Source organism: Echinops telfairi, unplaced genomic scaffold (assembly GCF_000313985.2).
Source record: "Echinops telfairi isolate 266 unplaced genomic scaffold, ASM31398v2 ScPeMD7_25;HRSCAF=90, whole genome shotgun sequence".
NCBI classification, from domain to species: Eukaryota; Metazoa; Chordata; class Mammalia; order Afrosoricida; family Tenrecidae; genus Echinops; species Echinops telfairi.
Genome location: NW_022103922.1, coordinates 26,264,194 through 26,280,344, shown reverse-complemented (window position 1 = coordinate 26,280,344; position 16,151 = coordinate 26,264,194). Strand labels below are relative to the sequence as shown.

General features: G+C 36.5%; 2 protein-coding genes across 3 annotated transcripts in view; one reads left to right on the top strand and one right to left on the bottom strand.

The window, feature by feature from the left end:
- Positions 1-16,151, bottom strand: part of IFT74 (intraflagellar transport 74) — a 54,409-nt gene that overhangs the window by 20,187 nt on the left and 18,071 nt on the right. Inside the window, exons 9-12 of the mRNA XM_004712356.2 lie at positions 7,899-8,037; positions 6,235-6,297; positions 1,890-2,033; positions 358-398 (exon numbers count right to left, since the gene is read on the bottom strand). Coding sequence (XP_004712413.1) covers positions 358-398; positions 1,890-2,033; positions 6,235-6,297; positions 7,899-8,037 — 387 coding nt within the window. The remainder of the gene's footprint in view (positions 1-357; positions 399-1,889; positions 2,034-6,234; positions 6,298-7,898; positions 8,038-16,151) is intronic.
- On the top strand, positions 10,721-15,950 carry LRRC19 (leucine rich repeat containing 19). Of its 2 annotated transcripts, XM_045289222.1 has the most exons (6): positions 10,721-10,793; positions 11,742-11,828; positions 12,796-12,926; positions 13,032-13,309; positions 14,258-14,443; positions 15,626-15,950. In XM_045289222.1, exons 2-6 carry the CDS (start codon positions 11,751-11,753, stop codon positions 15,943-15,945), a joined length of 993 nt encoding a protein of 330 aa, XP_045145157.1. In that variant the 5' UTR covers positions 10,721-10,793; positions 11,742-11,750; the 3' UTR covers positions 15,946-15,950. The 2 variants fall into 2 exon arrangements, with proteins under 2 accessions (XP_045145157.1, XP_004712412.1); XM_004712355.2 differs by having other exon boundaries at positions 12,796-13,309.

The window sequence follows — 16,151 nt, the reverse complement described above, 5'->3', positions numbered from 1 at the left end:
AAATAAATAAATAAAGTTTTCTTAAAAACCAACTATATAAAAATGAAGATAAATTACATTTAAAAAAATCTTAAAATCAATTGTATTATGCATTGACTATTATCTACATTTTCAAAAATTATTTAAAGCTGTAGCCAAGATTGAAAGCTGCATCAGCATTAATATTATCAATGTTAGACATAGAAAGAATGATTGTACAAATGTGTATCTTGTACATTTAGAATAAAAAATTTTTAATGAGAAATGGATATAAAATGAGTGTGAGGGGGCTTCAAAAAGTTCATGGAAAATTTCCATTATCTTTTCATTCCATTTTCCATAAACTTTTTGAAGCCCCCCTTGCATAAAGGTACTTACTGCCTCTCCATGCTGGCTATTTCCTGATTATCTTCTTTAACCTGCAAAGGCAAACAAATACAGTAGCATTAAAGGATAACAATGTTAGACTACTTAGAGAGAATTTTCTTCTAACGCATAGTGTACTAAAATATTAATTCTAGTCTCGTTCTTGAAATTCATTTGTCAGAATCCAATCTCTGAAACGAAAAGAATAGAAGTTATTCCTTAAGAACTTCTCAGTTTCTTCCCTGCCTTCAATGAAAAGTGGCCACACCTAGCCAGTTTGTCCTACAGACTACCGCACCTGAGTCAGTTACATCAACACCTGAGTGCTGATGCACCACCATCACAAGTAGGACAGATTTAGAAAGCCCAGTTAAATTTTAATTTTAGATAAACAATAACTGCTTTTAGTGTGCATTTGTCCCATTCAATATTTGGGATATAATTACTCTTCTTACCATGGACTGCCAGAAGAACACACAAATCTATGTTGGAAGAAAGATATCCAGAATGCTCCTTAGAAGCAAGGATGGTGAGATTTCCTCTCACATTGTTAGGACAAGTTATCAGGAGGGAGCAGCCCCTGGAGGAAGACATTGTGTCTGGTGAAGTAGCGGGCCAGTGAGACAAAGGAAGACCCCCGATTAGATGGATTGATACAGTGACCACAACAGTGGGCAGCAATCTAGCAATGACTGTGAGGATGGCACGGGATCAGGCAGTGTTTTGTTCTGCTGCGTACAGGATCGATAGCTACTCAATGGCACTAACAATAACAATTATTCTTTCCTGAAAAGATAAATTATTGCTTAGCTCTAAGTTCTCTTAGAACTTAGGGAATGTTCTCCTTCTAAGGAACTTCAAGGGTTCTACATGTTTTACTACCTTTCTGGAACGACTGCAATACTTACCGAACCCTTGGATTGATTCCTGTCTTCTGACCCCATTGAACCCAACCTAAAATGCCTATTTTTACATTCCTGACTAGTGTTGCTCCCAAATGTAGTTCTCCTAAGCATAAGTAATAGGTTAACTATCACTTATAACTAAATTAAAGCTAAAGCTAGTCTTCAGTTTAGCGACCAAATATATGTGACATGCCTTGTGACAAACTATAACTTTACAAGACATTTTAATCAAATATCCTTCACAGAGGCACTGATAACATTTCCTACATATGCATTAGCCCTGAGACATTTATTTTCCATATACAAAGCCCAAAATAAAAGCATATCTTCAGTTATTTAATGAGCAATCTGGAAGATTGTCAAGTTTTCCTAATAAGGATCCAAAATAAAAGAAAAGCCCAAAAGCTGTACAAAGACAATATAAAATGAGAATGTATGCCAAAAAATAAGTTTATGTGAAAAAATTACTTTTACTTAGATTTTTTGTTGCATATTTCATACTAATTAATTGAAGCCAATTTACTCACTTTTGTAGATAATAATTTACTAGCTTTCCATTCAATTCATAGACTCTAAAGAAAACAAATGAATATTTACCCAAATCTGGTATATTAAAATACATATGTGTGTGCTTCCCACCTGCTTAAGTAACCTTTCTCTCTCTTCCATTGGCGAGCCCACGCTTTTGTCTTCTGCGATCATTTGGTCTCGATGGGACTCTAACTCATAAAGTTTTTCATGCAGCAATACAGCCTCCTGTTTTACCTGGGAGTGTGCTACTTCCTGAAGATACAAATTAAAGGTAAAGTTCAATGAGTACTTTATAAAAAGTCACTCTCAAATAGGTTTTATTTTATTATAATAAGGACAAATTTAAACCTGCAGCATCTTTACCTAGCAATATTGACTACCTCTGATGGGACAGTAGGTTGAGCACTGGGTACTAACTGTGACATTGGCAAATCAAACCACTAGCCACTTCGTGGGAGAAAGAGGATGCTCTCTCTTCCCATAGAGATTTGTACTCGTGGGACCCGGGAGCAGTTCCACTCTGTACTACAAGGTCAGTAGGCATTGGAATCAGCTTGATGCTAAGAGGGTTGTAGGACATTATGCTTGATAAAGTACAAGGTCAGTGAAAAAGAGGAAGACCCTCAATGACATGGACTGACCCAGTGGCTGCCACATGGGTTCAAACATAATACCAATTGTGAGGCTGGCACAAGCAAGGTAAGACAGTGTTGCATCTGATGGGGTACAGGGTTTCTATGAGTTGGATGTGATTTGACAACACCTAACAACCACAGCCCTGCCAAAGAGAGACATCATCTAAAACCCAAATCCATGAGGCCCCGGGTTCAATCCCTGGCATCTCCACACAAAAAAACCAAAAACCGCCAAATCCAAGGTTATAGTTAAAAACTGAAACATTTCTCTTAATTCTAAAGAACTAAAAGCAACCTACTGTATACAAGACTGTGTTATTGTACAACAAAATACAATGCAATAATTTAAGATTCACATCTAACTGATGTGACTCCGTGATACTGTTTTGGGTCTATGAAGATAATTAGTTGCTGTAATCCATGTGAAACCCACTTGAAGTTTTACACAACTGTAAACTCAAGAAAGGATTATAGGATGGTTATGAAGATTAAATGACAATGCTGGCTGTATTAACAAAACAAACAAGCAAACAAAAACAATTAACTGCCATTAAGTTGATTTCAACTGACAGGGACCCTGTCAGAGAGAGTAGAGCTGTTCTACAGGGTTCCTGAGACCAAACATCCTTGCGAAGCCAGGCACCTCCTCTTTCTCCCACAGAGCAAATGGGGGATTGGAACTACCAACCTTGTGATTAGTACACCAAGGTTTAGCCCACCAAGCCACAAAGCTCCTGCTGGTGATTTACCAGTATGTAAAGAACTTTGGAAATCACACAATAAGCAGCCAATAACTGTCAAGAATAGTTAGGTTGGTTTACCGGAAGAAATACATCATCTACATTGGGCAGGTGCAGCGAGATAAGCTAATGGCACCACTGTCCATGTGGGCATTCACCCCAGCGAGGTGGTTATTACGAGGTTAAAACTGGACAAAGACCGCAAAAAGATCCTGGAACAGAAACCCAAAGCTCGTCAAGTGGGAAAGGAAAAGGGCAAATATAAGGAAGAATCACTTGAGAAGATGCAAGAGTAAAATATCTTGTGCACAACTTTCATTAAAACCGGCACATTTGAAAAAAAAAAAGAATAGTTAGGTTTCGATAGAGGTACAAGAGACTTGTGTTTTAAATTTCATTTTACTTGATTTAAAATTTTATTTTGATTTAGTGTTAAGTAGTTTTATTGTCATATAATTCACATATCCTACAATTAAATCTTCAATCATAGTAAGAAACCACGATCAGTTTCTGAACATTTTCTTCTTGTACTCATTGATGTTAACTCCCTATTTTCTGCCCATCCTCCCGTGGCCATGCCCCTAGGCAATTATTACTCCAGTTACTGCCTCGATAGATTTACCTATCCTGAATTTCAAATACAGAAAAATAAACAAAATAGAAACAGGAAGCAAACAAACAAAAAACTAAACCAACGACAACGACTAAGTAAAACATAGAAAAACCTCAATCAATAAGAAATATTAAAAGCTGAAACAACTTTAAAATGAGCCAAAAGGCACTCAAATGATAAGGTATTACATTTTAACCTAACTATATCTGTAATAATTGACTTTCAAAGCTCTCTGTCTGATAGCAAAGCTATTTATATCCCTGGTCTATGTTCAGAGGGGATTCACCAAGGCTCGATCCATGTGCGGACCCTGCAAATGGATTTTAGGCTTCCACTGTCATCCACAGTCTTTTGCACACTGGGTGCGCACGAGTTAAGCTTTGATACCACTCATTCATTCCAATTTGGATTTTATTATGTACAATCCTTGGCTCACACAGGCTGATGTGCTTCTTCTACATGGGCTTATTGAGTTGACGCCGCACTTAGATGACTGCTTGTTTGAAGAAAAGACATTAAGATCCCAGGCATTATTCTTTCTGATAGCCAGGCACCATCTATCTGGTTTCTGCACCACATTTGGCTTTAGCATCCTATCTTCCCCATGATCTAGGACCATGTCATTAAGAACTAATCGTTCTTAGACTGGGGCAAGAATTAAGGGTGAGCCCAAAATCCATTCATATATCTCTGGTTTATATATGTTCCTGGTTCACTTTAGAGACATCATTTTATGATCGTGAACATTATAAACCATTCCCTTAGGGCAGGGCCTGGTAAACTGGCTCATGAGCCATACACAGCTCTTTAGGTACATACTAAAAATTGTTCAAGAATATTATTCAGAAAATGGTGATTTCATTTGTTTGTAAAAATACATTTATAGCTCTCAAATAATTTTTAAATTGTTGTGAGAGACATGATTGGCTCTTTTCTCTCAAAAGTTTGCCGACCCCTGCCCTAGGCATAAGGTAATTCTGTTGATAGGGTCATTAATGTAGCCAATGGCGTAGAATTTAAAACATTGTTGAGAAAAGGAAATTACACGAGTATAGGCCAGCTTCAGACTGCAATTCACGAATTGGTGACTTATACAGATTAAACTCTTAAGTGACTAGATACTATTTACAGAAACAATGGGGATTGGTGACAGGGCAAAAGTTTCAATAACACTCATTCTCAAAGGCAGAACCAGGCCAACCAAAAGAAAGCAAGGAAGGCATTAAAATATTAAACAAAAAAAATAAAATAAAATATTAAACAAATAGTAGTCCCAGGCCACCATTCATTGGTCCCCCTCAAAGCGAGAGGTCCGAACCAAAGTCCAGCTACCACCAATTCCATAACCTTGGGATAGCTCTCATCTGCCGCTTACACGAGGGGATTTCAGCCGTAAGTCCTAGGGAGTATGTCAGTCCCTTAAATCAGCTAAAGATAACTTTGAGGTAAAAACCAGTCTGCTTAATGGAGTTTCCACATCAAATTCTTCTGGTATGGCCTATGAAGGCTGGTGTACGCCTTGAAAGGGCAGATTCAAAAGTCCGAGTAGTCTACAGCACAAGGCCAGGGTCACTAAGGGCTGGATAGCAACAAGGTAGAGCGCTTGCCTAGTGCCTATGAACTCGTATTACCCCTTTATGTACAACTTAAGAGCTACTTTGGCAGAGGAGACCGCACCTCAGCTGGGATCAGTTTCTCCAGATGGAAGGAGAGGGAGAAGACCATTTAGTTGCTACCACACAACAAGGTTGCTAAAGTCACCCCAAATCAACAGGCACTCCTTTAAGAGTGTAAGCGAGACCTTACAGGAAAGTCAAGTCAAGCTATATGTCTTGGAACAGGTTATTACACTTCTGTTGATGGGTAAACTAGGTGTAGCAACCTTCCCCCAAGAAAAAATGCTTAACAATCCTATGTCTAAAATTATTTAATACTACAATTTAAAATTGTTTTTAAAAGCAAATGAAAGTATTTACACCCTTAAAGTGATGACTGGTCTTTTTCCCTCTTCAATGATTTTTATAGTCTTTTATGTGTGTGTCTTTAAATTGTCATTCATTTTTGCAGGCCCCAGAGAGATGGAGTTATTTATTTTGTTCACCACAAATTAGGGCTGTTGAGTTGATTCTGACTCATAGGGATCCCATGTGTATCAGAGTGGGATTGTTTTCCTTAAGGTTTTAATGACAGATCTTTCAGAAGTAAATTCTGAGGTACCTCTGGGTGGATTAGAATGATCAACCTTGTGGTTAATTGCCAAAATAATTAACCATATATAGTAGATACAGAATAACTTAAATCTAATTGTATGCAGGATATTTGTGTGCCAAATACCAAAAAAAAATCACTGAATACCTGTAAGTAAACTACTAAATAAACATTTACTTTTTGAGTTCCATCAATCTATTTAGCTGAACTGTTTTGTAGCTAAGTAACATATGAGCCCTGGTTTGATTTGTACTTACAGCTTCCAGGCTCTCCTTTTTCATGTTCAGTGAATCTATTTGTTGTTGAAGTGTATCTAATTCCTAAGAAGAAAAGTACACAAATACAAACACAAGCCACATGAAAATTCTCTGTTTATCAGCATTTCAATGGATGAGACAAAGTATATTTTATAAACATCTTCATAGCTTGCATTTTGCCTAGAATTTATTGGCATCTCATGATTTCGGTTTTTCCCGATTTCTTTCACCATTTCTGAAAACCTCGTCATGATCACTTTCAGAAAAACCTTACAAGCCAGATTTTTACAAAAGTGAAATACCATCATTCCAAGACGATTAAATACCAGGAACCTTCAAGTTAATATCATTATTTAAAGCCATGGTTATTTTTATTTTTTAAAATGATGTTTTCATATCTTCCATCTAATTCCTCTTAAGGATAAGACCCATACAAATTGATGTAGTGCACTCTCGGGATAAAATCCTTGAACAGGTTACTTATTCATTACCCTTGTGCAAGATTAACAGTATTTCATTAATATTATGGCTCTTCTAAAATAATCTGCAATGCCTTAAGGTATCTTAACAATTCTAACATAAAAAGTTACTTAAACTAAATTATCTGAGAAACTGAGACTAGACACCTTATTGGCATTTGAGCGGCCTAATGCTGTGCCATCTAGACATGAAGGCACATGGTGACAATCAGGTTTTGTGCCAGCTTAGCTGCACCTGTAAGAAGATATGGGTGGAGTTTAACCTCTCACTCAAATCATAGCCAGATGCGTCCCCAGGGTTATATGGTCTATTTGATATCTCTCTTCTTCCTCCTGCTGGCCTGGATCCTGCATCTGGTTCCTCAGTACTTGGGCCAGCTGCCACCATGTAGACTGCTGGCCCTGGGAGCTGTCAGCAGCCTGTTATGTGTTTTGCTCTGGTTCCACTGGACTCTGCTTCCACTGGCCCACCTCCTGCCTCGTTATTCTGGCAGGTGGGTGAGTCAGGAAATGTCTCCTTGGCATATGACTCACAGATTTGAGTTGGGACTCTGTGACTGTGTGTTCTACTTCCTTGATATAACAGTTCTTCTTGATGCATATATGAGTGTCATTGGTGTTGTTTCTCTAGAAAACCCAAGCACAAACTTTCAAATCTCACTTAGTCACCATCATAACTAAACACTGGGACAATTCTTAGCAATCCCTTGTTAAGCTTCCACATTCTTATTCAAATTGACCCCTATTCATAATTAGGTACAAAAACTATTCAAATTGGGAGCTAGACCATAAAGATTTGCTGCTTGTTGGGTGCAAAGGAAAAGAAACAATGTAAATAGTTTGGGCCTATGATTCCTTTTAAGGTTTCCATTCAAAACCTTTAAAAATGCAAATGCTCTCATTATGTCTTCATGACATAAAAAAAATGATTGACACATACCCCTAAAAAACAGCAATTAAAAAAAGTCAAAATATATCTAGGTCAATAAGATGAATAAAAAAATGGAGTTTTCTAGATCAATGATTCTCAAACTTGGACAAATGAATCATCCCAGGTCCTTGCTAACATGAAAACTCACAAGTAGATCTGCTCAAGGTCTCAAAGGGTGCCACCCGTGCCAGTCTTCACACCACATTTTTAGTAGCAAGACTGTTATATGTCTGGCATATGGTAGAAATTATTACCTGCAATAATTTTTCATTTGAAGTTTTCATTTCTGTGTACTTCACTTGCTTTTCAGTAGACATATTTTTAATAATGCCATCTGCTGCTTGCTTTTCCTGTTCGATTTCTTCTTCCACATTTCTAATTTGTTTTTCTTTCCTGAAATTAATAATAATAATAACTTTCTTACTATATTGAAAGGAAAACTCGATTAATTTTATAAAGTCACAGTCCAATTTAATAAGTTAACTAGTTATTCATCATTGAATTCAAAAGTCCTTATTATTTGTACAAAAAAAATTTGGTTCAGCCCATATAAAATGGAGCTTGTACACATCACCACAGATTTACTTTTTACATATTTCTTTTTTCCATCCTGAGTCCTTTTGTATCCTTACTCTCCATCTCGTTTTACTAAGCGAACACATTGAGATTATCACAGAAAGTCCTCAAGGCATTGCACATAAGTGGATGCACTCAGACGTTTTGATAATTCTCAGGTCCCCTCAATAACAAATAATACATATAAACTGTAGAGCGTGCCTTAGTCACACAATTCCTTGATTGATGAACGCCGGTATGGAAGTTTACCATGAAACTCATATAAACCATTGCCACTCCGAGTAAACTGAGAAGTCGGGAAATCTGCAGGGCAATTTGGTTAAAAATGCTAACTTTAGATGAAAAATATGGCTTCACTTAACCTTTCACCTACTACTTCTTTAATTAAAATTAACATTCCACCAATTTTTGCTCTATTTTAATGCTGCACAATTGGAAACGAACTTCACTAAAGAGAGAGCCAGCATTATAAATAAAATAATGGTGAAATTAATTATGAAGTAACCACCTTTATCATAGAATCACAAGAAATACCAGCAATGTAGCACTTCTTTTATCCATGCAAGGTCAATTATCAATAGGATAGAGAAAAATACAATCAATCAATCAATAGGTATGTTATTTGCCATGTAAATATTTCAAAATTTACTAATAATAAAATTATTGGACATACATTTTCAGTCCTAAGATCATTAATTCTTCTTAGGTCTCAAAAGCCAGTTGATGTACTAGTATTCATGCTCTGTCATTCTTAGATATCAGCTTTTACAGTTCTCATAATACCAGCTAAGTCCTCTAGATCCCACATACCAATACCCTATGGCTGATATAAGACAATGTAATCTTAGAAATTTCCATACTAACAACATCTGACATAAGACAGGTAGAACTGCCCTTGAGGGTTTCCAAGATTGTCACTCTTTTCAGAAGTCGAGAGCCTCATCTTTCTCCAGCAGAGTGGCTGGTGGTTTCCAACTGCTGACCTTACAGTTAGCAGCCCAACTAGTAACTCACAACACCACCAAACAAAAAGTGAACATAATAGACAATCTGAAATTTCAACTTATTATTTTTTAATCACTGTTGGGCAGTGATTACTCTGAACTTCAATTACTAGAGTACAAGAAATATGTTTGTTTCTGCCTCGATTAACATGATATACAGGATCATAAAAATTTCTAGGAGAGTCACAGGGAGGAGACAAGCCAGTCAGGGTGCAGTGTAGCAACGATTAAACATACAACTTTCCTCTAGTTCGTAAATGCTTCCCTACTCCCCCACCCCCACCCCACCACTATCATGATCCCAATTCTACCTTACAAATCTGGCTAGACCAGAGGATGTACACTGGTACAGATAGGAACTAGAAACACAGGGAATCCAGGACAGATGATCCCTTCAGGACCAGTGATAAGAGGGTAGGTACTGCGAAGGTAGAGGGAAGGTGGGGTGGAAAGGGGAAACCGATTACAAAGGATCTACATATAACCTCCTCCCTGGGGGATAGACAACAGAAAAGTGAGTGAAGGGAGACGTCGGACATTGTAAGATATGACAAAACAATAATAATAAAATATCTCAGGGTTCATGAGGGAGGGGGGAGCAGGGAAGGAGGGGGGAAAATGAGGAGCTGATGCCCAGGGCTCAAGTAGAGAGCAAATGTTTAGAGAATGATGAGGGCAACTAATGTACAAGTGTGCTTAACACAATTGATGTATGTATGCATTGTGATAAGAGTCGTATGAGCACCCCAATAAAATGATTTTTAAAAAATTAAAAATGTTTTCAGCGAGAAAAGAACATCTGTTTCAATCTCTTTGTTTCACAAAGTAAGGATACTGAGACCCAGGAGAGTTAGTCTTTTGAAACTAGCTTATTCTGAACTACATTTTTATAGCATTACCAACAATGAGTCTAAGTAATGTTTCTAGTCTAGTGAGATGGGAACTAATTCTGTACAGTCTTCCACTTGACAGGAGGGAACTTGCAATACAAGGAAGTTTACTGATTTCCTAAGCCCACGTAGTAGTGGACAACTCTCTGGTCTTTTAACGCTCTAAGCACTTTGCTCCTATCGTAAAGCAGGGAAGTTGTCAGTGATGGTCATAAAAACAAGTAAACAACAAAGATGAATGAAATAAATGAAATACAAAACTTGTGGTATATTTTCAATTAGAAATCTTTCAAAATATAAAATATATTTAGGACTGAGACATCAATTCACTCTGACAATAAAATATTCTGTTAATATGCATTCTCAATGTTCCGATGCTAACTTGCAAAGTAAATTGGTGAATGTATTTACATAACATGGTCAAGAATAATAAAGAAACACCAAGGTTAAACAAACCGCATATTACACTTAAAATGTCAAAGATGACTTTAAGAAATTAATCTTCTAGTCAATCTTTTGCTAATGAATTCTAGACTTTTTTTAATCACCTGTTCACTGGGTACAAAGGTTGAAGCAAAGTGAAATACAATCGTGTGACATACTTTTCCTTAATGGTAAGGAAGGAACAGAGCAGATTCCTTTAGCACAGCAGTCTCAGAGGCTAAAGAAAGAAGTAAAGGTAAGTCTATATATTTATAGGCTTCATTGTTGTTATGGAATTAAAAAGAACTGTATCTAAGCTTGTAAATTTTTTACAACAAATTAAGTTAAGCTTTTAATAAGTTATGAAAAATCAGGATTTATTAGATCTTCACAAAGGCCATTTCAGAAATACTGTCAACTTGGAACACAGGCTAGTCTTTTTCCCAAGTCAAAAAACAATGTAATGCAAAAAACAGTTTACTTTTATGAAAAAAGTTATCTTTTTAAAAATCATTTTATTAGGGGCTTATACAACTCTTATCACAATCCATACACACATCAATTGTGTAAAGCGCACTTGTACATTCATTGCCCTCATCATTCTCAAAGCATTTCCTCTCCACTTAAGCCCCCGGCATTAGGTCCTCATCTTTTACTGTAAATTAGAGCATTCTGAAGTAACAGTGAATAAGAGACAAATTTACAAGATGAAAAAAGATTGACTATCAATTGATAATTATTGAAGCTGGGCATTTAGTTTTTCCTAACTTTTGTTTTTTCTTAATATTTTCTATTATAAAAGTTTTAAGAATTTAAGAAGTCTGTAAATATTAAGGAGTAAATCTAACTGTAAATTATTAACATGATACTTTAAACACACTGAGTTCTGGCTAAAATATCTAATATTCAATGAAAAAACCACACATACATTTTCTATGGCAATACCCAAATAACTACAGAACCTTTTATTTTATAACGCATACATCATATAAAAAATAGCCAAAAACTCCTAAAATTTAAACTTAAAACTGCTTTAACATAGATAGGTCTGTAAGTGAACAATTAACACCTATAAACAATGGAGTCTTCATAAGATCAACCGTATGAGACCAACAGGGCAGCATTTTCCCCAGAATAAAAATGTTATTAGTAATTGCTAAAGCTCTAATCTCCTCTTGAGATGAAATAATCTCTTTTCTATCAGACCAGCAATATGAAAATTACATACAGTGTGATCCTTTGGCCCTTCTCCATGATATTATTATCCGACGAAAGCCAGGCTTCTCAAACAGTAAGTCTTTACAAATCCAGTAAATAAAAACATGGCCAAAAATGAAGCACTGTGTACATTTAGAAAGATATCCCATAGCAACGCAGAAAGCAAAGAGAATCTGAGCTATCAAAACTCTTCGGTTAGCTGTACATGACCAGAATCAAAACTCAGATCTCTGAGCCAGATTCTAATTCAAGGAAAATTGTCTGAAGTCTGTACATTTCAGTATAAACTTAGGCATTAGTTTCAAGGCATGAAATGATACCCTCCATTGTAAAAACAATTTGTAAAAGATATTTACATGTGAGACACTGTAATAAGTTATGCTGCAGTGTTTGTTTTACTGGTGGCATGTCAAATGTAAAAGCAAAGCTTTGGAACTATAACCACATAGGATATAGATGTTGTCTGGTTCTTTCATTCAATCTATGGGTCAGCTTTTGTTTTAAAGTAAATATTTCTATTATAAACACCAAAACTTGGGCTGTTAACCTCATAGACCTACACATTAGGGTATTATATTTAAAATATTTAGCATAACCTTGGGTAAAGCATTGGCTCTACTGATTTTTAAAAATTGTGTATTTTAAAATAATTTCCTCACAATTAATGTTACTCCTGCGCACCGGGATCACAAGTTAGCAGAATTATTATTAACCATTTATTTACACACACATATACTGTAGATATGTATAAATGACAAATTCTGTCTGTAATGATTATGTTAATATCTAGAAGGTATCTGTGTGGCAAATTAGAAGCTCTTCATTTGGATGTATACACCAGAATTTCCTTAACCTATAACATTTCAACAGAAGGAAGAAAAATATTGACTCTATTTTCATCATATTATAATATCAAGAGATTAAAGATTTTTCTTCAAAACTATTTCATCCCTATATCTCAGTGCCTGGATAAGCAATTTTGGAGAATTCCATAAACATGTTACCTACTTAATTCATTTCTAGTTTTGTTCTCTTTTTAGGAAGTCAGATTCAATTTCACTGGACAAAACCATTCTTCGATTCCAGCGGATATCGATAAAGATGTTATTATACTTGATCTCAGTTATAACCAAGTGACTTTAGATGCTAGAGACAGAAAGGTTCTACAGATGTATGTTTTACTCATTGAGCTCTATTTAATTGAAAACAATGTCATTGCTTTACACAACAACAGTTTTGGTAACCTCTCCAATCTAGAAATTTTAAATATCTGTAGAAACGCCATCTCAGTAATCCAGCGGGGAGCCTTTGTAGGCTTGAAAAAACTGAAGCAGTTACATCTCTGCCAAAACCAAATCACTCAACTGGATCCTGGTACGTTTGTGCCTCTCAAAAAGCTGGCACTTCTGAACCTGCAAGGCAATTTGATAAGCTCTTTGGAAGTTCCACAAGTATTTCATCTGGAATTAATAATCTTATACGGAAATCCATGGGACTGCTCTTGCAGACTCTTCACTTTGCAGAGCTGGTTGAATACATCAAATGTGACACTAGGTAAGCTGTCTTAATTAAGTTAGAACCCAAATGTGATTCACGTTAGGTTGCTCCACTGCAGAAGAATCTCTCATTTCCTGTTTTTAAGACAAGGAATCTATTATTTATAGGAGACATGGAGAAACACAAACAAGGAGTGGCTGAATAGATGCTCTCCTCTCTCCCCAGATAGGAAAAAAAGAAACCCATCCTATATAGGGGAAATGACTTCCTCACTTCATGTATGACGTACAAAGTTTTACTGTTTTTTCTGTTGGTGCTTTTCCTATTAGAATCTCCTGCCAGAGAGAGCCTTGCTTTGTTAACTGCGATCTCTAAATGAGGTTATCTGTTCCCCCAAACATTTAAAGCATTGGAAACCCTATGTAGGATTGCTACACATGGTGTGTAGCATTTTCCGTGGCACTGTTTCTCTTTTGGTTTGGGGGGGGGCCGGAGGGGGGACTTGTTAATTGTAAACGATGCTCTGCCTGATTTTAACCACCGTTTTACTCCAGATTTTGGCCATAGTTTACCTCATAAAATACTAATACAAACAGGTATCTATAAAATCATGTAATAAACAGGAATAACTGTCTTAATTGTTGTGCTAGGAAGATACAAGAGTTTCTTTCTTAGAATACCTTTAAGAGTGAGAAATAAGAGGGTCCCTGCTGGGACAGCTGGTTACACATTGGGCTACTAACCACAAGGCCAGCAGTTCAGAACCACCAGTCGCTGTGTGGGAGAAAGAGGTGGCTCTCAACTCATACAGATGTACAGGCTCAGAAACCCACAGGGACAGTTTTATTCTGTCCTACAGGGTCAGGAGATATCGGAACCAACTTGATGGCAATGAATCAAATTTTTGTAGATAAGCTTGGTCCAAAACAAAACACTAGGAATTACCAAAAAATTGGCAATTATTCTAATTTGCTATATGTTCAATATTTTTTTCTGATTCTTTAGAACATGAAAACATCACCATGTGTAGCAGTCCTGATCTCTCAAGGAGTTACAGTATTAAAACAGTTCCTTATCAAGCTGAATGTCGCTTAAAATTTTCTTCAGTTGTAACTGAAAATCTTTATGAGAATTTTATGTCTGTTAGCAATTCAACATTTAATTCTCCTTTGAACTCCACAACCAATCCAGGTAATGTGCTGGTTTCAAATAAAAATATTACAGAAGGTATCATACACTAAATAAACTAAGGTAGCTCTCATTTTCAATTTAAATGTCTAGAGTAAAAGAACAAATCCTCATCTTAACAAAAGTTATAAAATACTGGGTTTCCCACTAGACTCTGCTAGTTACCAACCAAATGCCATTGTGCAAGCCATCTAACTTCTTTGAGCCTTAGGTTTAACTAATCCAGCCAGACTTAACCATTATAAATCATTAAAAATGTCCTAAGTAAAAGGGAAAATGAAAGGGCATTCTTTTACTACCCTATGAAATACATTTACTGTTGCTGTAATAACTTTCACCTAGAGAAAATTGTGAGGTATATTCTTTGCCATGATTTTAGTATATACGAGCGTTAAGTACAAGCAGGCCAGGCAGTGCTCGGGCATATTCAAACATATTTAATCATGTCTCTGAAATCGACGGGTGGCTGCAGGCCAGTTCTCTCAGTAGTACACTTGTCTTGGTCTCATGAGGGTGCCTTCCAAAGAAAGGTCCATCAAAACGGCTGCTTCCAAGGGGATCTGTAGGCCAGTTCAGTTAAAGGCAGAGCGGTCAGCTCAGGTTATAGAGGCTGTTTTGTGGGAATCCAAAGGGGGTAATTGACAGCTGGATGCTGGGAAATCATAGGGACTTATTGTGAACAGGCTTTAAGAAAACTGAAAACAACACTGGTGCAGAAAAGGCCAGGAAATTTGTGCCAAGGAATTTTTTCCATCACAACAATGCACCTGCTCACTCTTCAAGGGTAGCAAGGACTGTCTCAGAATTTCCTTGGGAAATCTTCTGCTATCCATCAAACAGTCCACGACATGGCCCTTTAGACTTTCTTTTGTTCCCCAAACTTCAAGAAAGGAACACGCTTTGGGTCTCTTGAGGATGCCAAATCTGTCGTTTTGACGTCAGAGCTCAAGATTCTTCAAAAGAGGGTTAGAGAGCCAGAATGACCACCTTCAGAAGTGCACAGAACTAGATAGCGGCTAGAGGATGAAACAATCGTTTCACAACACGATATTTTTGGTTAATGAAAGCTTCTAGGATTTTGTAGCAATCATTTTTTTACTTAGCCTCCCATTAAGATATGCTATTATTTTGTTTGTGAATATAACAGAATCAACACCTCTTTCTCTCTCTTGGTATTTTATTTAGAACATGAACGCATTGGAAAAAGTTGGGCTTTTCTTGTAGGTGTTATTGTCACCGTATTGGCGACGTCACTCCTTATTTTTATTGCTATCAAATGCCCAATATGGTACAGTATGCTGCTCAGTTATCATCACCATCGCCTGGAAGAACATGAAGCAGAAAACTATGAAGATGGTTTTACTGGCAATATGAGCTACCTTCCACAGACACCAGAAGAAGAAACTACAGTGATATTTGAACAACTACATTCATTTGTAGTAGACGATGATGGATTCATTGAAGACAAATATATAGATACCCATGAATTACAGAAGGAAAATTAATTTTCTTTAATGTTTGATTCTTTAAAAAAATATTGTCAGTCCAATCAGTTTAGATATGGAGATTCTTATGCGACATACCACAACTATAGTGAATACATTCATATTCACTGTGATATACATCAGTATCATAAAATAGTGCTTTTTAAAAATGGTTTTGAACAAACAGGTTGAAATACAAAAGTAACACTCCTCAGTAGCTAATAGTT

Excerpts from the sequence above, each read along its gene's own strand:
- LRRC19 (XM_004712355.2), top strand. The coding sequence starts at position 11,751 with ATGAAAATTACATACAGTGTGATCCTTTGGCCCTTCTCCATGATATTA. Across the intron at positions 11,829-12,795 it reads AAAGCCAGGCTTCTCAAACA|GAAGTCAGATTCAATTTCAC; the intron begins GTAAGTCTTTAC and ends TTCTCTTTTTAG. Across the intron at positions 13,310-14,257 it reads TACATCAAATGTGACACTAG|AACATGAAAACATCACCATG; the intron begins GTAAGCTGTCTT and ends CTGATTCTTTAG.